The sequence below is a fragment of the Molothrus ater genome, chromosome 1 (genome assembly GCF_012460135.2).
Source record: "Molothrus ater isolate BHLD 08-10-18 breed brown headed cowbird chromosome 1, BPBGC_Mater_1.1, whole genome shotgun sequence".
NCBI classification, from domain to species: Eukaryota; Metazoa; Chordata; class Aves; order Passeriformes; family Icteridae; genus Molothrus; species Molothrus ater.
Genome location: NC_050478.2, coordinates 106,690,155 through 106,712,773, shown reverse-complemented (window position 1 = coordinate 106,712,773; position 22,619 = coordinate 106,690,155). Strand labels below are relative to the sequence as shown.

The 22,619-nt window shown below is 41.0% G+C and overlaps 1 protein-coding gene across 2 annotated transcripts in view; it reads left to right on the top strand.

Annotated features, from left to right (window-relative positions):
- The first annotated feature begins 5,618 nt into the window (after positions 1-5,618).
- The window catches only part of OSBPL1A (oxysterol binding protein like 1A), a 77,327-nt gene continuing 60,326 nt past the window's right edge, over positions 5,619-22,619 (top strand). The window contains exons 1-7 of one of the 2 annotated variants that reach the window (XM_036404641.2): positions 5,619-5,710; positions 5,810-5,989; positions 11,303-11,425; positions 16,185-16,270; positions 18,164-18,238; positions 19,012-19,123; positions 20,252-20,334. In XM_036404641.2, the coding sequence (XP_036260534.1) occupies positions 11,305-11,425; positions 16,185-16,270; positions 18,164-18,238; positions 19,012-19,123; positions 20,252-20,334 (477 nt within the window). In that variant the 5' untranslated portion in view covers positions 5,619-5,710; positions 5,810-5,989; positions 11,303-11,304. Of the gene's footprint in view, positions 5,711-5,809; positions 5,990-11,302; positions 11,426-16,184; positions 16,271-18,163; positions 18,239-19,011; positions 19,124-20,248; positions 20,335-22,619 lie in introns of both variants that reach the window. The other variant, XM_036404640.2, reaches the window with a different exon arrangement.

Below are 22,619 nucleotides of genomic sequence, written 5' to 3'. Positions count from 1 at the left end.
TAAATCTAAATAGGGAACTATGACAAGACTTAAACTTTCACACAACAATCTCTGTATGATGCTTGTGCTTTATAAGTTGCTAGTTTTGACTTAGCTGAACAAGTGACTTTACATTACTATACACATTTTTTATTATTAAATTACTCTAAAATGTTATTGCTATTTTTATGAGTGTTTCTCTAAATCACATAAAAGCATTGATATGAAAGACTTCAGCAATCTGCTATTGGGCCAGGAAGAAAATGTACCAGATAAGGAGGCACAGAGAATAAAGCACAAAAACTGTATGGACTGTAGACATCTCTGACAGATTTCAGAGGACTCACTAATTTCCTTTCATTGTCATTTATATTTGTGACAAGTCTTAGTAAATAGAAATGGAGATAAATGTGGCTAATGAATCTCCAGCATGTTGAGAGGTACTAAATTGATAACAGAGTATCTGAACTGATATGGTGCACAGGACTATTTACCAGATAATTTCTCTTTGTGTGTCTGAAACATTCTACTAAAGCAGATATGAAATACATATCCACAGCTTTCAAACAAAGGATAACAGCACAGTGGAGTTTTCCAAACTATTTGGGGAATTCTAAAAGAATATAACTGAACCTCACTGTTCTTTATGGTGAGGCATCTCCCAAAATTATATTCTTCATAGTAATGCATTAATTTTAATTTTGATATTTAAAATGGTTACCAAGTCTAACCTTGGTCCATCAGTTCACAAAGACTGCTTTGTGAACCACAGATAGCAAAGAAAACCATTTAAAGCTCAAATCAAATCAATTAAGCCAAAGAAACCACAGGATACCTCAAGAAACCACCTGAGCTTGCTTCAGTGCTGCTTTGAGGTCAGGGAGCAGCCCAAATTGCTACCTTGAATTCAAATTCTTTTTTCTGTCTTGTCAGGGCACTGGGTAATTACTTGTTTCTTTGTGCAACTGGAATCTAATACTAGAGCATGAAAAGCCTAAATGAGATACAAATAACAGTCATTCAATCAGGAGTGAATCACAAATAAGTGAAAAACACAGAACTAAGAAATACAGAAGAATTAAAGTTTGAGTAAAATATCCATAACCCCACTTTATTTTGCATACAACAGTTGAAACAACATGATGTATTTTCAACTCCTCTTTTACAATAAAAAAAGGAAGATTGAGAAGAAATAAGGACAATGTCATGTCATGTCATGTACTAATGATTAATCCCCTCAGTTCTGGACCCTGATTTTGGGCAGTATTTTCTTCCACTGAAACTATTCCATTAGTGTCTTAAGAATAGCTCAAGGAGAGCATTTTGCTACAGTTACTTACCAACAAAACACAAAATTTTCTCTAATGCTCCAATTCCACTCTACATTCAATAGAAATCTCATTCTGTAATAGAAATCTTAATTGGGCCATCCAATAATGAGCATTTATCCATTTGAGGATAAAGTAGTTCAGCTGATTTCAGTTCCACAGTGATGTATTTTGCTAGTTTGTGGTCTAAACTGACATAAATTAGCTGTATGGTTCATAGATATAAACTCCACATGCAGCTGATTTCTCATTTTGGAACTAAAACCAAACCAAACTGGTTCAGTCACAAGAAAAACAAAGTGCATTAAATAAGCCTTGTTCTTGTCCTAAAACTACATGTCTGGTAAGATTAAGGAGAAGCATATGTACAGGTGATTTAACACCTTGGTTAGAAATGTTTCTTCTCATTTAGCCACAACCCAGTTTTTGTGCTGGCTACAGCAGGTTTCAATTGCCTTCTGCAGAGCTACAGAAATCCAGAAGCTTTTCTATGAAGTAACTACTAGCAGGTTTTAGGAGCCTCTGAGAGGAGACCAGCAGTGAATTCTCACTTTTTCTCCTGCCATACCTGCATTCAGATAAAAACAGGCCTGTCAAAAATAAACTTTTCTCTGTTATAGGAATATTTTCCCTGCTACAGGATACCTCAAGAAACCACCTGAGCTTGCTTCAGTGCTGCTTTGAGCAGCAAAAAGCATTTCTCAGCTCAGGAGGCAATCCAACTCACACCATCCACAAATTATATGGTTATTGCCTTCAAAGTATGAAAGAAACTTCAGCAACAGACTAGTAACTGCAAGAATTCCTATTGCAGGCAGTTCAGAACAACATGAACATTTGCTTTGATCACTCACTGGCAGTTGCTCATGGTAATCCAGAGAGATCCACAAGAATCCCATCTGAGAGCATCAGCACATTAATTAATTATCCTGTGTTTTGCCAGCCTAGTAAATAAAATCTGTATGGAAATGCAGCAAGGACCTGTGCTTGCTGCACTGCTTTTCAGAGTTGGGGAGCAGTTTCCTCAAGAAGTGAACCAGGGGTGCAAGAAAGCTGCTAAGGAACAAATTTTTAGGACTGCTGGTGAGCTAACAGAGTCATTTAACATGTTACTGCGTGAAAACAAACATGCAACCCATCACATATAGTTTACTATTTCCACTTCTCATTTCTCTGTGTGCACTCTGTTCCCCAGTCATACATCTCAAATTTGACCAGTATGCTCTAGTCTGAAGAGGAAGAACACAAAGTGTCAGTGCAATAAAGGTTGTCCCATCACAGAGAGGATATAAAAAATACTATACTGTGAAAATCACAAACAAAACAGTTCAGTGATTCTGTGCAAGGCTGTTTGCCAGTGTGTTCAGCCCTAAGATGGGACGTGTTTCATGCTTTCTGAATCATTAATTTCAGCAGGTTATCTGAAAAGGAATGACATGAAAACCAAACCAAAACAAAAGAGAACAAAACCTCGATATCAGCAACACTCTCTTTCTCATTTCCACACTTCAAAGTCCAAAATGCACTGCAGCATTATTAATCTGGGATGTGCAAGGAGGCAAAACATGGGTGAAAAATAGACACTCTTTGGAGATGATGGAAGCAGGGAAAGTGTAGTGATCCTGGCCAAGAGAGCCCTGTACATCCAGGAGTCAGTGATTCGCAGTATAGTTAAGTGGAGCAGGCCCAGGTCTGTGCTGTGCTGCCTCTGGGCCTGGGTTGTGGTGCACAAAACCTTTGGAAGTGGGACCAGCTTCACTAGCTCCTTGGCACAGAGTGCAGGTGATTAGAACAACTGCATGGCCTTGCCCTTATCTAGAAGCATACAAGGAGTAAAGCTCTCTTGTGAACATCCTTCATGGTATAGCTGCTTTCTTGTAGGAAAACTAAAATACTGCAACCAAAGAGGAGCCTTTCTCCAGAGATGGAATGGCAGCCTGCTAAAGGAGAAGTCCATCCAGGATTAATCATGGACATCATGGCTTCTGATTTACTTGTTATCTCTGTTGGCCTTTCCTTTTCTTTTTAAATAATTAAATTTATTAAATTATTTGTTTTCTTACTCAGATTCAGAGAAAAACCCTGCACTAACTGGCTGAAGAGTGAAACTGAACTGTAAACTCTGTGTTGCATTGCAATGGGTTATAGAGTAGGTGGGTGACAATACCTCTACTTCATCATAAAACTTGTAAGAAATATGTGCTGATAATATAGATATTTTAATTTTGTATTCATGTACGCAAAATAAATACAAAAATAGGGAAACGTTTTATTGTGAGGTTGCTTAAAGCATTTATGGCATTGTGAAAGATGGCCCAAAGTGAGAAGCAGAAGGAAGAAATAAAGGAAAAGCTATATAAGGATGACACAGCTACTGCTTTGAAAGTAAGGGCAGCAACTTGAAGCTCTGCTCCTAAGAAAAGAAAGCCAATGTGATCCTTCCCTGAAGCCTCTCAGATGTTATATATTTATTACTAAAGCATCACTGGAAGCAGATCTCTTTAGTAAGACAAACTAATTAAAAGTAACAAAAGGCAGTAGAAGTTCAAATATGATACATTTGTATTATCTGCAGGCATGAAACTGTTCCTTTTCTTCTTTTTTCTATATCTTTCTTCAAAGATTAAAAATACAGGTAGCTATAGACAATACAGAAAAATGAAACTTCATGAAGCCTCATTATTTATGCATGAAGACTTTCAGAAAAATTGTTCAGGTCTAAACTTGCCCCCTTTTGGAACAGAAGTTTCATCCTAATCTTTTGTGATAGTTTGTCACGGCACCTGTTGCTCCAGCCCTGCCTCTTCAGTGCTCCTTCAGCGTATGACACAGACTTGGTCATCTCACAACACTGCAAAGCTCCTCTGCTCCCTTAGTAAATTGTTGCAGGATTTCAGAGGCACTGTGGGAGTTTTCAATATGCAAAACCCCTCTCACGTGCTAAAGGCAGAAAAACAAGGTATCAGTTCTTCAGCTGAAAGGTGTAGTGGAGAATAAATAAGGGTAGGACAAACAGAGGGGAAGGAGACGTGGACGAAAGGGCCTTGAAAAAAAAGCGAGTACTTCACTTTCTGTCGCTAGTAGCACCCAATTTCTCTTTTAGTTTGCTTTTGGCTGTGCTGCTCTTAGAAGCAGTGTGTGCTGACAATCTTCTTTCACCTGCACCACGGAAGTCGCTACCAAAGCGACTTCCAAAGAGACCCTGTTTTCCCCTCTGTCGATGCAACATTCTCGTAGTGAGGCCGGTTTGTCCCCCGTGTCTCTGAGCGCCTCTCGGTGTCTGTCCCCCGTGTCTCTGAGCGCCTCTCGGTGTCCGTCCCCGCCGCGTCCCGCCCCAGGCGGGGGCGCTCCCCGGGCAGAGCGGAGCCCAGCCCGCGCACCCGAGCGGCGGCGAAGGCACTCGCAGGATAGTGGCACTCGCAGGATAGTTGGGGTTGGTAGGCACCTCTGGAGATCATCTGGTCCAAACCCCTGCCAAGACTGAGTCACCCAGGGCAGGTGACACAGGAACGCGTCCAGGTGAGTTCGTCATGTCTCCAGAGAGGGAGAATACCCGGGCATCTGTTCCAGTGCTCAGACGCTCTCAACGTAAAGTTCTTCCTAATGGTGAGGTGGAACTTTGCGTGTTTTTGTTTATGGCCATTGCTCCTCGTCCTGTCACTGGGCACTGCTAAAACGTGTGTGACACCAAACCGCAGCGGGCACAGGTACCGCGGGATCGCAGGGGTGTCACTGTCCCTGCCTGGGAAGAGCGGCCGCCGCCGGCTGCGCCCGGTGCAGGCCCCTTTCTCTCAGAGGGCCGGAGGGGCGGGCGCAGCGCCCTGGACGGGACCCTACTTTCGGCTTTTCGGGCGGGCTGCGGCGAGATATCGGCCCCCGGGGCCGGCCCCCGCGCTGGCGCCGGTCTCGGTCACGGGGGCGGTGCGGCGGTCAGGCGGGCGGAGCCGTGTCCCGTCCCGCCCCGCCGGGAGCCCGCGCCGCCCGCCCTGCGCGGCGGGGGGAGCTGCCGGGGCGCCGCTGCCGGTCACATGTAACCGCGCCCGGTGCGCGTAGCGCGGCGCGGGGCGGCGGCAGCTGCTCGCGGAGCGAGGCGAGGCCGGCAGTGGGCCAGCCCGCCCGCCCGGGGCGGGTTTGCTTCCGCGGCGGGGACGCGGGGCCGGCGGGGGATGCGCTGCTCTCCCGCGGCGGCGTTGGCTTTGTTGCTGTCGTGGCCGCCTCTCCCCCGCAGCCGGCGGGAGCGTGTTCGGGGGTGTCGCTGTTGCCCCCCAGGGGTCCGTTGTGCGGGCTGAGGGGGCGGCCCCAAGCCAGGCTCGGCTCGAGGCACGAAGCGGAGGCGGCCTTGGAGGGGGGGGCCGGGGTGGTCTCTCGCCCTTGGGAAGCAGTGTCCTCGCTTGCTGCTGTGTGTGGGTGTTCCTTCCTCCTCCTGTTCCCGCTGTTCCCCTCCCTGGAACGGGCGCGGCGCTGGCCGGTGCCCGCAGGTCTGAGCGCACCTTTCCCCGCAGGCAAGGAGCGCAGCTGCTGCGACGCGCCTGGCTCCCCTTAAAAAGTGTTTAATTCCCGGGACCTGAACGAGCCGCTCGATTCCAGGCGGGCGTAGGGAACTCCGGCGGTCCTGCTGAAGTTCTCACTGCTTGGGACTGTGCCTGCCTGCTGATCCGGGTGAGATCTCGCACAAACTGTGGGTAAGCTTAATTCGGAGCGCCTGGGCTGAAAGAAAGTCTTTGATCTACCAGAAATGAAATATGTGCGGAAAACATCCAGGAGATGTCCAAGAACGAGGATTAGTTTAAGTGGTGGTGCTACTTGGGAGTGGTGCTGAATAGGTGTGTTGTTGCAGATGTGTTAATTGCTATTAAACAAACAGTATCTTGATTTTAGAGAGGTGCTGCTTTCACAGGGGGGCTGTGTCATAGAAGCATGACCAGCGTCTAACTTCTACAACCCTTTACTCAAAGACTGAAACAAGTATTTTTAGATAACATCACTCATGCTTCTAGTACAGCCACTCTTCTTGGAGCAGCTCCTGTCAGTACAGTGTGTTGTGTGGGTTTGTGGACAGGTTCTGTCTGTTTGTGCAGTTTAGTGCATTTTGCCCGCCTTCTTTGCAAGCATCACATCATAACTTGTGCGTGCTGGGACACGTAAGAAATCTTCCTGAGCACGTATCAGCTTCTCCTACAGGAATCTAATTTTTATTGCTAGCGGAAGATCGATTGAAATACTAGATGATGTTGTGCTTTTTGCCAGCCTTACTGTTTGTCATGAGGAGAAAACTTCCTATGCAACCCATGGCCACTGCCTTGGAGCCTTTAATTTGGCCAGTGCTAGTGCTGTTTCTCCTGCTTTTCCAGCTGTATGTGAGTGAAACACACTCATATTCTCCTTAGTATATATTGTCATTGTTCTGGGTTGTGTACATAGCTAGAGGATTCAGCAGGAGAAGAAACCAAAGTAAAAGCAAGTGGGTCTTACAAGTAGTGCTGCCTCATAGTCATAAGTGGCACTTCAGATCTTTGTAGGTCACTTTGAGAAAAGCAGCTTTTTTTTTTTTTTTTGCTTGGACTTTATCCTAGCAGTTGGGTAAAGTTGGTGGTTTGTATATAGTTGGTTGGTCTTTTGTGTTGAAGTATTCTGCAAAGCTCCCTTAAGCAGGCATGCAGGCAGAATGGTAACCTGTGTTCTCTATGTTGGAAGCAGCCCCTGTGTGAATATAGACTCTCTAGTAGCGTGACAGAATCACTCTGGCACAGGTCTCATCAAAGAAGATAAAAGCAGAGCATCTCAATGCTATTTTTTATACCTTCTTAAAGGATAAGATTAAATTAGCAGTCAAGTACTGTTGTGGTAGTCCTGATGAGTTCAACAGAAGTGCCTTGCAGTCACATCTCAGCTGCAGAGGGGATGCTGAATAATGTTCTGTGGTGTTGTTCTGTCATGATGTGCCAGTGATTGTGGGGACTGCCATGTAAGCCTTTCAAGGGCACAAGGCTTAAATAGGGGCCATAAAAAGCAGTTTACCTATATCAGCTGATTGATGGAATGAGGTAATGATGGCAGCAGAGCTGAATGAAAGATGTGTTCTCTTTTTAGTGGCCAGTAGATTTGCATAGAGGCAGCACAATCCATATAGATGTAAGGCTCATAATTCAAACTAAACTATTAAGTTTCTCCCTCAGTGCTGATGGCCCGGATTGGTGCCTTAAAACTGGTGGGTGGGGATTTTAGAGCTCTTCGTGATGGGTCATTGGGCCAAATAAACTCCTGTCTGTGCAGGAGTATAGTTGTACAAAGTACAGCTGCAAGTGCACACCACCTGAGTGCCTGTGCATTGATTTGTTTCCATACTCTAAGCTTGTCACTCAAACTTCTGTTGGTGGTTTCTCATCTCCATTACAGAGCAAATCCTATTGCTTAAAACAGTTTACAACAGTATAAAAGGTTCTGTTAAGAGTCTCTTTGCTGCCAGCTTTATCTAGGCATGTCATTTAGCTTATTAGCTGAAGCTGTATGTTCTTTATCATTTGTCTGATGGGTAACTGCATGCAGATGCACTTTCCAGCCCCAATTGTAGAAACACTTTCACGTGAGTGATCCTTCTGTGATTAGTAGCCAGACTGTAATTATTCTGCGTCATTGCATGCTGCAGGCTTAGAAAGTGTATTTGAAATTGGAGGCTTGGCCTGAACAGCAAGGTCTTTGAGGACTAAGCCAGTGAAGCAGGCAGACCATGTTACTATGCATGTTACTCTATTGCTAATGTTTGCTTTAAGAGTACAAACAAATCAGTGATTTTAACCTTACAGCTATTCAGTGGTAGAAAAAGTATGCAAGTTATTTTATGTAGTGGTTGAACTTTCTGTGTATTTTGATCTGTTTAAGATTCTGCTCATGCGCATAACAGGCCTTGCTGTGCATGCAAGAGTTGTTTGCTTGAATCAGCGTCTTGGTTTCTTTCCCAAACAGTCTTTTCTTCCTTCTTGTCAATATCAAATGGAAACAGCAGGTTGTTAGTGCGTTGAAAGTGCATTGCTATTCGTACCTGCTAAGTATGTGGGATGCTGACAAACGATACAGGGTAATGATAGGAGACTGTTTCTCATCTGAGACATGGCTAAAGCAATACTGGGTGGGAGGGGGTGAAAATGAATGATGGGCTTTGCTTTTTTTCTTCTCCCCTTCCCCCCCCAATGATGGCTAGCAAAAGCCAGCAAAATGAGTCTAACTGTCCTCTTATCTTTGGTTTGTGTGATTCTCAGTGCTGCATTCTGTGTCCCGCTGAAACTGTATCACTCAGCTTCAGAGATAGTATTACAGGCTGATAGTACATTAACATACATGATTTTGATCATTCTCTAGACACTGCTAGAACTGATTCACAGAGGAAAATTATACCTGCCCCAGTAACAATAAACTGTGCTGTGTTGCCTCCATAACTGGATTGATTGCTGTTTAAAGGAGAAAGTAGCTTCAGGGCTTGAAGGACTGTTAGAAGAACTAGTACTGTTTTGTTTTGTTTTCTGGTAGAACTGAAAAGCATGCATGAGCAAGAGTGCTGACTAACTGCTTCTGGAGAAGGCATTTGTATCCTATGTCTGTGATAGATTGCAGGTGACTGATCCAGTCTGTTCTTCTGAAATATGCTAGAAAGGGCTTGCTTAGGCTATCAAATTCTTTGAAGACAGAGTCTCTCTGCCTTTGCTGATTGAGGAAAAGGTAGGGAAACCTTTTTGCTGTGTTGTTAGCTCTTTGGCAGTCTGTCCTGTTCTAATTTCTGCCTCAGTCTTGAATATTGCAGGATCTGCCACTGTTACAGGCTTTTTGTTCCTTACCCAGTGTTCTCACTGTCTCTTTTCTTGCTGAGTGGCTTCTTATCTTACCATAGTCAAAGAGCTCCCTGCATCTATTTAAGCTGTGAGTGTGTGTGGTGCAATCAAGCTGCCTGTCCAGAGCAGCAGAGTGTAAACAGTTTGTGGGACCATTCAAAACCTCTGCTAGTATAGGAAAGCTACCTATGTGAGGCCAGTAATCATTAACTGACTGCAGGATCTGGTAAACCTAGTGTGTTGGGTGAATATACTAAACTGGAGACACTACATTTGGACAGGGTCTCTTGTTTTCCTATTGTATCAACAGCAATAAATTGTCTATAGCAGCAGTCTTTTGAAGCTGTTTTTAACATAGTTCCTTGATGCCACTTAAAAGCAGTGTATTTAAATAGGGAAATGCTGTATCTAGGTCTAGTTGAATCATAGAATAAGCTGAGTTTGAAGGGACCCATCAGGATCACCGAGTCCAGGTCCTGGTGCTTTGCAGGATGCCCCATGAGTCACACCATGTGCCTGAGAGCATTGTCTTCTTGACTTCTTGAACTGTCAGGTTTAGAGCTGTGCCTGCTTTTCTGGGGAACCAGTTCCAGTGCTCAGCCACCCTCTGGGCGAAAAACTTTCTTGATACCCAACCTAAATCTCCCCTGACTCAGCTTCACGCTTTTTCCCCAAGTCCTGTTACTGGACACAAGAGGGAAAAGATTGGTACCTGCCCCTCCACTTTCCCCCATAAGAATGTGGAAGACTGCAGCAAGATCTCCCTTCAGTCTCCTCTTCTTCAGGCTGAGCAAACCAAATGACCTCAGCCTCCCTTCATATAGCTTCCCCTCCAGATATTTCAGCATCTTCATTGCTCTCCTTTGGATACTCTCTAATAGCTTAATTCCTTTTTTATATTGTGGTGCCCAAAACTGCACCCAGCACTTGAAGTGAGACTGTCCCAGTGCAGAGCAGGATAATCCTCTCCCTTGCCTGGCTGGTGGTGCTCTGCCTGATGCCCCCCAGCACACAGTTGGCTCTCCTGGCTGCCTGGGCACTGCTGACTTTTGTTCAGCTTGGCATTGACCAGGACCCACCCCCAGGTCCCTTTCTGCCCTGGTACTCTCCAACATCTCACTCCCCAGTCCACATCCAGGGTTGCCCTGTCCCAGATGCAGAGTCCAGCACTTGCACTTGTTAAGCTTCATACATGAAGCTTACATGATAGCTGTTATAATAGCATTAAAAAAAAAAGTCAAACCAACTTCAGATTGTGATTTCAGAGTGGAAAAAGATTGGTTAAGACATCACTTAGTAACTGTATTCTTTAACAGACCTGGTAAGTAGCAGTATTGCTTACCCAAAGATCTAAGGCTCCCCATCTAGTAGAGAGCTGTAAAATAGTCATGTTAAAAGGTTTTGTTTTCTCCCTTCTTTGGAAGACATAAATACCTCTTTTTTTTCCTTTGCAGTTCAAGTGCAATGGTAGGATTAGAATTAATTAGTGATCTTTTAGAGTTGTGTTTTAACTTCCTTATATTGTGCTATTGTGTTTCTTAAGGATAAAGTCAAATCTACAAAGTTGTCTTGAGTCCCCCATTCCCCTTCAAGTGAAGGTTGCAGGGCCTCAGATACCCAGGCTCAAGAGATGATAGTGCTAATCACTGATGGGTATCTGACATCTCCATGCAAAGACATTCTGTTCCCCAGGGCTGGCAGCCAAAATAATTGTCAATTAATGCTCAGGTAATACTTGGGTTAATGGATGTACATAGTTACTTTCTTTTTTTTTTCACTCCTGTTGCCTTTGGGAACCTGAAGGGATAAGGGTGAAAGCCTTGTAAGGAAAAGCAAATGCTTACTGGTTATGCTTGTAGCAAAGCTTGCCTTGTTTGTGGCATAGAGTTTCAACTCTCAAGCCTACCTTAGAACCTAGAAAACAGGAGAAGCAACAAAACATGGGTATTTGGTTATTTAACTGCTTTGTATGTGGAATTTTAATGTTTCTTAGTAGCCTGAGTGCTGGGCTGTTGCAACAGCTTGGGCATTAAGTGTGTGCCACAGAGAGAATAGTTATCTTTCTCATACCAGGGTTAGTATTAAATAACAGCTAAAAGTGACGTAATTTTAAGCCATAACTTACAGCAGTAGAACCAATTGCAAAATCTCTTCTTTTGTGTATTTTATCAGAGATGACAACAGAAGCAGAACAGCAGCTTCTCCATGATGCTAGAAATGGAAATGCTGAAGAAGTTAAACAGCTGTTGGATACCTTGGACAAAGGAGAAATAAGCCTTGATATCAACTGTAAAGGTTAGTAGCCTTCCTCAAATGTTTGTAATCTTGCTGTTGAAGTCACATGTAGTGAAACTGATAGTGGTAGTATAATCTTGCTTTCTTTGGAGTGCCCAATAGAGTAATAAAAACCTACTTAAACAACTTTTACACTGTGACTTAAGGGCGTATTTGCATAGGGGAGAGATAATAATAAAAGAGTATGGATAGTTGCAGTGTACAGAAAAACTCAGCATAATTCATAGACACTGGAAGTGTCAACAAGACAAAGAATCAGTACCTCTTTTTGCCTGTGTTCATGCTTATGCCAACTTTGAAGCTTTAGAATACTAAACAAAACAGATTGTGGTGCCTGGGGATTGTTTAGGGAGGTAAGTAGCTTTCATCAGAGCTGCAGAGAACATTAGATCAGGTCAGCCATTTGTGCTCTGCTAAGTGTAGGGGTTTATTATTTTGGGGTTTTTTAGACCCATATTTTGTTATCACACAGTAGAACTGTTATATTTCTTGCCACTTGCAAAAATGTTTGGGACAAATGTTTACATCTTAATTCTGGTAGAATACTAGGTTACTTGGGAAAAGGAACTAAGACTGCTCTTCTGCTCTTTGTCTGGGTCTTTGGCCATCACTGATGAAGTTTTGCTCATGTGCAGCTAACAGAGGTGTGGCTCAGCAGCTTGCTTGCTGTGCATTAAAACTTCAAACTGGGACTAGATTTGCAAGCTTGCTAGCCATTGCAGACTACCTTACTTCTTTGTTATTTTAGTAGTCTTTGTAATTTTAGTATTTATATTTCTTTTTATTTACATGAGTTTGTTTCTGGTTGCTTCCAAGATGTGGGTGTAAATCTCACTCTTTCTACCCAGGCTGGTATTCCATTGTTTGTCATTTAACTGTTTAGCAGCACTGAGAGGAAAGTGCTGCGGAGGGAGAGGGAAGAGATCCACTGTGCTTCCTCTCAACCATAACAGAAGGGAACACCTTGCTCTAAAGGGCAGGGATTCCTATTACCTGAACAAGCTCTATCTCTTTCTCAAGTCTCATTCTCAATCATTAGCTTACTTAGAATTTTGTTTGACTACTCAGCCATGTTTGTGTTTTCTCAATGGTTAATGTGCTCACCTCAGAAAAGAAGTTGAGAAACCCAAGCTCTTTCTACTTCATCTTTGGGGAGCTAGTTCATAATTTAAAGGGGAACCAAACATACTTTGATGAAGCTGAAAACTTCCACCCTCAGAAGTATATCCTTGGTAAATATTCAGTATGTGTAGTGCCTAAACAATTGGAATAAAAGTACCTTAAGATTCATGCAACAGTGCCCATAAATAAGTTCCTGAAGTCTCCTCTGCTTAGAAGAGGTTTCAGAGTGTCTCTGATGTGTTCTTACACATAATCTGAAGTCAAGAATGCTTAATGAAATGGCATACTCTGCTGTTTATTATATCAAGCAAATGGGTCTTTGGTCAGAAAGTCTGCAGCATAGGAGAGAGTCAGGTAATGAAGTGAAAGATGGTGCTTATCTGTTTTTTTAGTTTAGAAGTACATGCCAGCTGGTTAATACTTGCTTGCTAACGGGAGGTCTGGGAAGCTAGAGGAAATGTGCTTGTGATATTATATTTAACCTAAACTAGTTCCATATATGGATTTTGTTCACTGTGAAATCTCTGCTTTTGAAGTTTCAATTCTTCTAAATGTCTGAGGACTCAGAAGTGTAATTAGTGTTATTTGGGGGAACTGCTCTAGTTGTATGAAACTTCAGAGTTAAATCTCTGTTCTTCTGTAGTCATTTTTCAGAGACCGACTTGTTTCACTTTGCTCTCATAGAGTGTTCCATTGGAAACAGTCTAAGACAAATTCAGGCCAAACAGCCTCTGCTGTATAACTGGCCCTGGCATTCTGCCTCCTCACTAGCTAAACCACTGTGTTTTGCTACAAGTTCTGATCTGTTGAGTATCACCAGATAGTTAATCATCAGTTTGTTATGCAATTACTAAAGTACACACTGTAGACTGTAACTATCTTCCTTCTCTTCCTGACAGCCTCTTGTGCTTCTGTCATTGTGTTGGATAATAGATGTCCCTAGAAAGTCAGGGTATAGGGAATGTCTTCAGTGCTGTAGTAGCAGTTCCTTCAGGATTTCTGATACAGCAGTGCCACTTGGCTTGGAATAAAGTACTTCTGGAGCAGGTGGGAGGCTACACTGCAGGTGCAAACTTCCTGCAGGATGTGCCTTGGTAGCCCTAAGTTTGACAGGTTGATGTGTCTGGGTGTCAAAGCCTGTCTTTGACATCTTCTCCTTGTCTTTTCAGAGGGGAGCTACATCTGAGGCTGTGTGTGCTGTATCTTCATAAGTGTCAAATCTGATAACAGTGACCCTAAACATCACAATTTCTACCAAAGTGAAGGAAAAGAAAATAAATTTAGGCTTCCTGTACTTGCTCAGCTGTGACTGTATTCTACCCAGTTGTGCTTGCAGATAAGCAGGATTTGCTTGAGGGAAATTCAGCCAAATTATCTGAACTTCTCTTTTTGGGTTCCTCAGTTCACTGGTTTAGAAAGAAGGAATCTACTTTAAAACAGTACCAAAGCCAGGTTTCATCCAAAATAATTGTGTTTTCTAAGGCCATCTCTTGTTGGCTCATTCTTCTTAAATACAAGAAAACAGGGTATCTAGGAATTTTCAATGTAAAAACTCCATAAGGTAAGGGTAATGGTCAGTAGTGTGTTATGGTAAAATTAACATTTGAATCACTGCACAGTGGCCTAGCAGCCCACAGCTGGAAAGTAGCTGCCTACGTTGTCTCCATTCTCTAAGCAAATGCTAACACTTGGGACTTAGAGTTAAGTGGCATTAAACCAAAGAGCTGTGTGTAAGAGGGAAAGGAATTATGGTTTTTGTTGGAATTACACTGTTTCTCCTTTCCTATCCTTGCATTCTCCCTCGTGTAATGCTGTCATGGTTTAAAATAATAATAAAGTATAAATACTTGTGGTCACTTTGAAGAGAAGTAACACCTCAAAAGCTTAAGAAATAAATGGTCAGCTAACATCAGAAATGCAGACGTTCAAAGTGAATGCAGAACAAGGGCCTGTTCTTACTTTATTCAGTAAGAACTATAAATCTGGACAGATTCCTGGTTATTTTTTTAATGACTGAATTCCTTGGCAGCATCGCTGCCTTGTCAGTGCTGTTAACTAATAAATGTTTTGACCTAATTGTATGAATTCAGTGCAACTCAGATCTCTTTTGTATTCTTTGAATGAACATTACTCCCTGCTGGACTGAGGGATGAGTGATGTCCCTTTAGTATGTTATCCAACATAACTAGCCCCCCCAGAGTTAGTGGTTCACACAGGATTTATCTTCTGTGATATTTTGGCCCATCAGTAACGTAGGGTAGGAGCTCTGTTGTAGGCCATACTGTAACGAGGGAAAGATCTAAATCTGGGATTGGAAACAAGAGTTGAGAAGAAAGAGAATCAAATTGCAAAAGAAATTGTCAATAAAGGGCAGAAATGTTTGCTGGAAACAGTTATAAGAAATGGGAAAATATTTCAGCTCTGAACTACGTTCTAATGTTAATTTTTATTATGAAAGCAAGAGAGATGATGAACTTTGAAGATGAGCAGTTTATTTTCCTTGTGCTTGTGGCTTGTTTTCTCAGGGCAAACGTATGTTGTGCATGTTCCATGCCTCAGTACTTGAGCTTATGTGACAGGGGAAAACTTAATGGTGGCAGTGATTTCAAAACAATTTCTACTGCCTTATTTTCAGTTTTCTTCCAAGTACAAAATGATAGCTTTTAGGTGACGCTGTAATGCTGTGGGTGTATTGCTTAGTTAAAAGCAAGGTACACGTTTCTTTTGCTTGATACAGTTGAGTGTTGCAGTTGGAAAGTAAAGTGAGTTGTTAACTTTAGTAATCTTTAATGCTTTAATATCTTGCTTTTAAAGAAATTATTGTAGGAAAATTGTTGAACTTCATACAGCCAGTCTTTCAGGTCATGTTTTAAATGCTCTTTAAAGTATAAATCATATTTTCCTTTACATGTTCATTTCTGTGCCAGCTTCCTATCTGTGCTTTATAATTCTGCAACTTAGAGCTGTAGATGATACATGAGTTCTACGGTGCATAAAGATTTCAAAGCATATTACTTAGTGAGGCTGTCTTTATTAAAACTGAGTAAAGCACAAGGCAACAAAAAAAAACTGACAACAAAAAGCCTCAACATTAGGCCATTCCACCTATTTCATTTTGAATCCTTTGTTTGAAAGGATTGTTGAAAGGGTTGTCTTACCTGTCATTCGTGTGAAGAAAATAAAATTGTGCAAACCAAAGAGTGTTTTGATAAACAAGAGAAAAATGTGCTTGCATGTGCCATTTTCATAGTGAATGAGGAATGAAAGTAACTGAAGCTACTTGCTAGTATTGAAAGGTATTACATGCAAAGAACAGTTTTATTCTCAGTAAGGTGACAAGACTTTTCTCTTTCAGAAGGTTGTGGGGTTTTTTTGTTTGGGTTTTTGGGGTTGATTTTGTTGGGTTTGTTAGGGTTTCTTTTGAGTTTTGTTTTTTTTTTTTTTTTTTAGATTTGAATTCAGCTTTTTCAAACTGCCTCCTGATTTAGTAATTTAAATAATGAGTAGTATGGATGCTTCCAGCCTCTTTGTTCCTCTGCTGCTGTGAGAATGGTCATCCATGACAACCTCCAAGCACATGACAGTATCTCTTTTGTACTATGTGATCAAAACTTAATTTGCCTGTTTTGTCTTTTAGGCAGAAGTAAGTCTAATATGGGTTGGACACCTCTTCACCTTGCTTGCTACTTTGGACATGCTGTTGTGGTAGAGGATTTGCTGAAGGTATTGTCTGTTATCCTCTCTGTGTAAGGCTAGAAGCAGTTAGTGTTTGTTCAGGTTTTTGAGATAGAAGAGACGAAGCTTTGCAGAGAGGCAGAGGCACCCCTACAGTTTATCTACATGTAACATAGACATAACTGATTGTTGTGACATTAAGATAGGCCTGGTTTAGAAGGACCCAAAATAGTGACAGTGGAAGTCTATACAGTAGCATACAGCCCTTACTCTGAGCAGTTTTTACAATTATTGGTACTTAACTGGTTTTCTCTTGGAGTGTAACTATCTGCATGTAGGAACTAAAGATGTGCAATGTATAGGTATTCACTTGTGAAAGCTCAGGTTTTTTTTAAAGCTTAGTGTGTATCTGTGTATAATAAGCCAGCATGTGATACTAGTAATGCAATGACTTCAACAGTTTGATTAGTTTACTGTTGTACCTAAAGTGCTTAAGTTTAGGCAATTTCAGTTACCAAGCTGTAGAAAAATCTAAAGTGTCTCAAATACAAAAAATGCTGTGTTATCTAATTCTATATTGTGCATACAAATATGCACAGAATTTTGTGCAAAGTAGCCTGTATGTGTTTCTTTCAGGCACAGGCTAATACAGTTGTACTCATTATTTCTTTCTAACATCTTTGAAATAATGAATTGCGTGATGAATTCTGGAACTATGGACTTGTGTTATCAAAACTGATGTGTTAGTATTTGCATAACAACAGCAAATGCAGTGACTATGTGGTTTCTGACTGAATTTTCTTTGGTTTTGCTCTCAGGATAGCTTCAACCAACCTTAACTATATTAGACCCTCTTTCATATTTGAAACATTTTGCTGGACAGCAGGAGTATGATAAACAGGCTCAAGTGCAAAACTAATCTAAACTGGGTTTTTATTAAGAATAAAAGCTGCCAGCATAATCCAGACTTTAAAGGAGGAAACAAACTTGAGATTTCTTTGAGAAATTCTTCTCTAGCCTATACACTTGCTTAGTAAATAAAGCCATTTTCAATTCAAGCAGGCTATTTAAAGGAGAAGGTAAAGTAATGCACTTAATGCATTTATCAAGCATCCAGCTTCAAGAGTTGGAAAAGTATAGAGTATAGAAGTACAAATACTTTTAGTTCTTTTGATAGGGCTCTTGAAATGGTATTAGTTAAAGAACAAAGTGAGAAATAAGTGAGGCTGTGCACTTTTGAAAGCTAGGCATGTAAGTGTGTATGTACTTGTGCAAAGAGCAAGTGAAGGAGGCATTATCAGGAACAGAGCTCTGGAACTATAGTCAGGTTCATCAGTTAACTTGAGCCAAGCAGCAATGACCTGGCTAAATCATGTGATCTAAACATATGTGATGAAGTTAAGTATGCCCTGCCCTCTCTTTGACCCTTTGAGAGGTTAGGTAGAGTGGTGTAGAAGAAATACTTAATGAAAGAAGGATAGGATTTCTTGGTTTCTTGGAAGAGTGCCTGTGCAATGTGGCAAACACTCCTCCTTTCAGATAAAAGGCATGGGATGGAGAAAGTGTGTGACAAAAGGAAGGGCGATTTAACAGGAAGACCTACAAAACCCCAAACAACCCAAGCTAAACAAAAACCAAGACAACAACAGCCCCCACCCCTTGTTTTAAACTTACTTTCCATATACTCTCTTCTTAAAAGTCTTAGATATGCCTGGAAAAATGCAGGGGGCTTTTCCTTTTTGAAGCAATTGAGAGAATGTTGGCTATGAATCTTAGATACGTACTTTATCCTTGTTTCCAGGATAACTGTATTACAGTTCCGGTCTGATTTACCACGAAGTCTACATTAGTGTCCTGTCTCCCCTTCCCCCCTGGCAGAGGAAATAGCCATGTAGCTCTTGTTGGAAGGATATTCAGATGTCTGTTGGTCTTGCTGTTTAGGCAGGTGCAGATGTAAATGTGCTGAATGACATGGGGGACACTCCGCTCCATCGTGCAGCTTTCACAGGCCGCAAGGTAAAGTATGGTGCCTTTTTAAAGCCTCACTTGTAGAATTATTAAGAAAGTGCTAGCAATAAGATCACTTCTAAAAGATGTTTTTACAGAGTCTAAAAATGACTTATTGTCTGTTTTGGTACAGTGTGTTCAGAAGGATTAGGCACATTGCCTAGCTTGCATAACTGTCCAAAAAAAAAAAAAAACCACAGAGAGAAACCACATTGTTTTTATCTTAGTAGCTTCTGGAGGGGAAAGAAATCTCTTAAATTAGGACGCACAGGCCCATTTGGTGTCTGGAAGTGTTGTTTCTTCATAGTTAATTAGAACTAAAGAGCTTTTTGTAGGCCTCTATAATGTGACACTAGTTTGATTCCCCCCCCCGCCCCCCCCACTCCCCACCATTGCCACCATCATTCCAAAACTACTACTACCTCTATGGATAATATCTTGGCCCTTCAGAAGGAGAGACTGTTTTGTCAAAAGAGCCAGTTGTACAATTTTTATCTGTCCAAATCAGCATTCACACCAGGTACACCAGCTTTTCAGAGTCAGTCTGTTCAGCTTTACCTCCTGTTGATTCCTTCAGCTGACTGATGGGACAGAAAATGTTGCAGTCAGTCTCACTCTTCAATCTCTCTAAAACATCCCTTCCTGTTTTCATAAGAAACCAGCAGTGGTGAGAAGCTGTTGGTTGCAAAGCTCATTTTACAGGATGTCAATAGCTGGAAAGCCTGATTGTGGCCTTGCAGTTACACAGACAGATAAGCAGTGGTTTTCAAATTGTTTTTCAGGAGGTGGTGATGTTACTCTTGCAGCATAATGCTGATCCTTCTATTGTTAACGGCAGTGGAGAGACTGCAAAAGAAGTTACCTATGACAAAGACATAAGGAATATGTTGGAAGGTAACTTTAATAGGTCAAAGTTTGTTTTGGGTTTTTTTTAAATATGTGTGCATTCTAAAAGCTGCTATTTTTCCTGCAAGTTACAGAAGCTCATTTGAATTTTGTTTTAAAATTTGGTTATTAGAAAGAAAACAGTCATGGTTTTTGGTTCTTGTCTGCAGTACTGACAAGTGGGGTTTTTTTTGGGACTTGAGAGTCAAGTATTATGAATACAAATAGCGTTGTTCAGGTTACTATTTCAGTCCTGCTGGGGCAGTCCTTGCTACAGATTTGAATGGTACGTGGGCAGTCAAAGCCTTGGCTCACTGGAAGAGACAAAACTCAAGAACAGTAAGTGACTTTGTGTCAAACAAATCATTAGAGAGCAAAATTCCCAACAGTTTGCGAAGGTGACCCAGTTGTGGATCAGATAGGACCTGCTGTTGCAGTCTTAGACATTGTGTCAAAAGGCATAAAAAATAAAAACACTTCCCCTTGTTTCCTTCATGGCCTCACAGGTGTCAGAGATGAGGCAGATGGTGTCCAAATACTAATCTAGTCCACTGATAATAGTTTTGGAGAGTTAGAAACTTTTGCTTCCTGGTATTACTATGTAGTACTCTTAAATACTGATGGAGCTCTGTGTCCACTACCACAGACTGCCTATAAGAAGTGATCTCTCTTCTGATTCTACATGCAAACGCACAAATAACTCCTTTCCACTGCTCATCTGCTGAATCATTAGAGAATAATAAGATTTTGGTAAGGTGATGAGAAGAGTAGAAGAGAAGCTGAAAAAAACATAGGGAAGATATGAGATGAGGGTGTTGCATAGTTCCCATTTTCCCTTCTGCAGGGAGTGGGCTTCGTTCTAAGTGTTGAAATAATAATAATATATATGTATATGTGTATACAAACTTGCACATCTTATCAGATTTTTTGTGCTTTGAACATATTTTTGCTCTGTCACAGACTTTTCTGAGTAAATATTCTATTTATACCTGTCCCAATTAAATAATACTGGAAACATTTGCTTCTCTAGGCTTGTTTTGCTATACTGCTACTGTTTGCTATACAAACAGCATTGTTTGAATGCTGTACTTTATATGTACTTTACTGAGAATGACTTTTTTTTTTTTTTTTAAGCAGTGGAAAGGACACAAGAAAGGAAACTGGAAGAACTCCTCTTAGGAGCAGCAAGAGAGGGGGAAACAGGGAAACTGACTGCCTTGGTAAGAATTCAAGTCAAGTCATTCAATCCATTATGCTAATGTAACAAAATATAACTTTGTGCTTTGCATTTCAAAGGCTGTGACTTTGGAATATTAGTGCTGTGCCCTGTGTTATATTGGTAAGGTGCTGAACCCTCTTTGTTGGAGGTTGCAAAACCAACAGTTTCCAACTTCTTTCATGTTTTTAAATCCTTTAGATAGAGTTAGCTAGTTAGTTGTAAACAGCAGTGTAATGGTTCATGGTCTGCTGAGATAAGCTTATTATGTTATTGTAGATACTTTAATGTCATGGATGTCTAGATTTTCACCACAGTGTGGTCTGTCTTTAATCTTGAAAGTAAGTGCTTTCTCATTAGCATCCATTGTAGTTTTTAATGGATAGTTGTCTGCACAGCACAGTTTCATGCTGAGCAGAAATTGAAAAACTGTGTATTTTTGTGTGTGCACACTCATAGTAATCCCAGATGAACGGTGTGATGGCCTGGTAAGGCTGTGGCAGAAGTAGATCACAGAAAGACTGGAGGGTGCCTCTGGATGTGATCCAGTCCTGCTTCTGTTTGCAGAGTAGAATGAACTAGACCAGGTTGCTCAGGAACAAATCCAGCTGGGTTTTGAAGCAGAGTCCCAATGCTTGAACTCACACTTTTTAAAGTCCTGAAGAGTGTCCTTGGAAGTAAGACATGGAGTATGGAATGGTTTTTACCTACTTAGTACCTTTAGTAATGCCTTTTCAGGCATCAAAATTCACAAATGTGAGATTTGTATATTGAGATACTTGATGTTCTTTATTTTTCTGCCTGGAAGCCAGAAGTGACCATCTCTTCACAATTTACTTCCCCCACTCTAAATTTTTTTTCTTATTGCCCAAAGCACTTTGTCTTTCTAACTCCTTTCATGGTAACTCCTGTTAAATCTTTGGTCATCCTTGTAATTCTTATTTGGAGATTTTGTACTGTCCTCTTTGAAACTGAGAGAGAACCAGAGCTGTACACAGCACCTAAGATGTAGAAAAATATGCATTAAAAAAAAAGCATTAATACACTGCACAGTTGTACTAATTGTAATGAATACACTGACATAAGTGATCTGTTCTTGATTCTGATAATTTTAATACTTGTTACATGTCTGCTGACTAATCCTTAAGCTGATGTGAAAATAAAATCAGGAAAAAAGTGACTCCTTCTAGAAATCTGTCATTAAAAAATTCTGCTTTCTTTCATGTGGCATGTTACTATGCATGAGCATGTAATTCTCCCTGTGAACATTGTAATTTCTAAGTGTTTTTCTTTTAAAAAATATTTTTATATTTTTAATATTTATTTTATTTATTTTTAATAATTTTGATATTTCTTTTATTTCTTTTTAATATTTATTTTATTTTTTATATTTGCTATCTTTGAGCTCTGTATATGTGAAGACAGCTGTATATTGACTTCTAAAACTTTTCATAGTATTGTCATGTTTTTGACCTGGAGTCGGTTTTAAGTCAGTCCTTAACAGGTGTTCCTTGGAATACACTTACAGCTCAATGGTGTAAACCCCTTTGACTTTCCTACCCTTAGGTTAATACCTGTGTGAAGAATTTGTGTAGCTCTTCAGAACTGCCCTTTAGCTCCAAAATTCACCATATTTTACCTACTGATTGTTCAGGCATTTTTGCTCCTACTTAAATTTTTTTATTAGCAGACTATGATGCTCTTGGAACTTTAGCTGCTTATATCCACTTTTACTGTGACACCTAACACCACAACATGTTATTTACTAGAAGTTAGATCTTCAGCAGCTGAATCTTAACCCAGGCTCCTTAAGTCTACTTGAGGCAAAGCCAGTGTGTTCTTCCTGTGAGTTCCCAAAAATGTACTGTACATTTCCTGAACTGACTGGAGAGATTTTATCTGAATGAGTTGATGCATGAAGCTTTCTTCCAAATATTCCCTTGTAACATGGCATAAGGTGCTGAAAGCACAGGCATGTGGCTTAAAATCTATGTAGGCAAGAAGTCAGAAGAGGAAGTAAATGTAAAACAGCTGGTTGGAAAGAGCTAAAGCTTAGGAATCCTCAGGAATGCAAGTATTTGACTAGAGTGTTAATGAGGATATGCTTCCACAAACTCCCTCTTTTTGACTTTTGTTCTCTTACCAGTTGATCTGTAAACAGCAGCTTATATAAGGGATAAGCAGTTTATCCCTTCTAGGACTACTTCTGAGATACATAAAAAGTAGTTGCTGTTGATGTTGAATTGTGGCCATGGGAATTCTGTTATTTTTTTGTAATTTTGTCTAAGA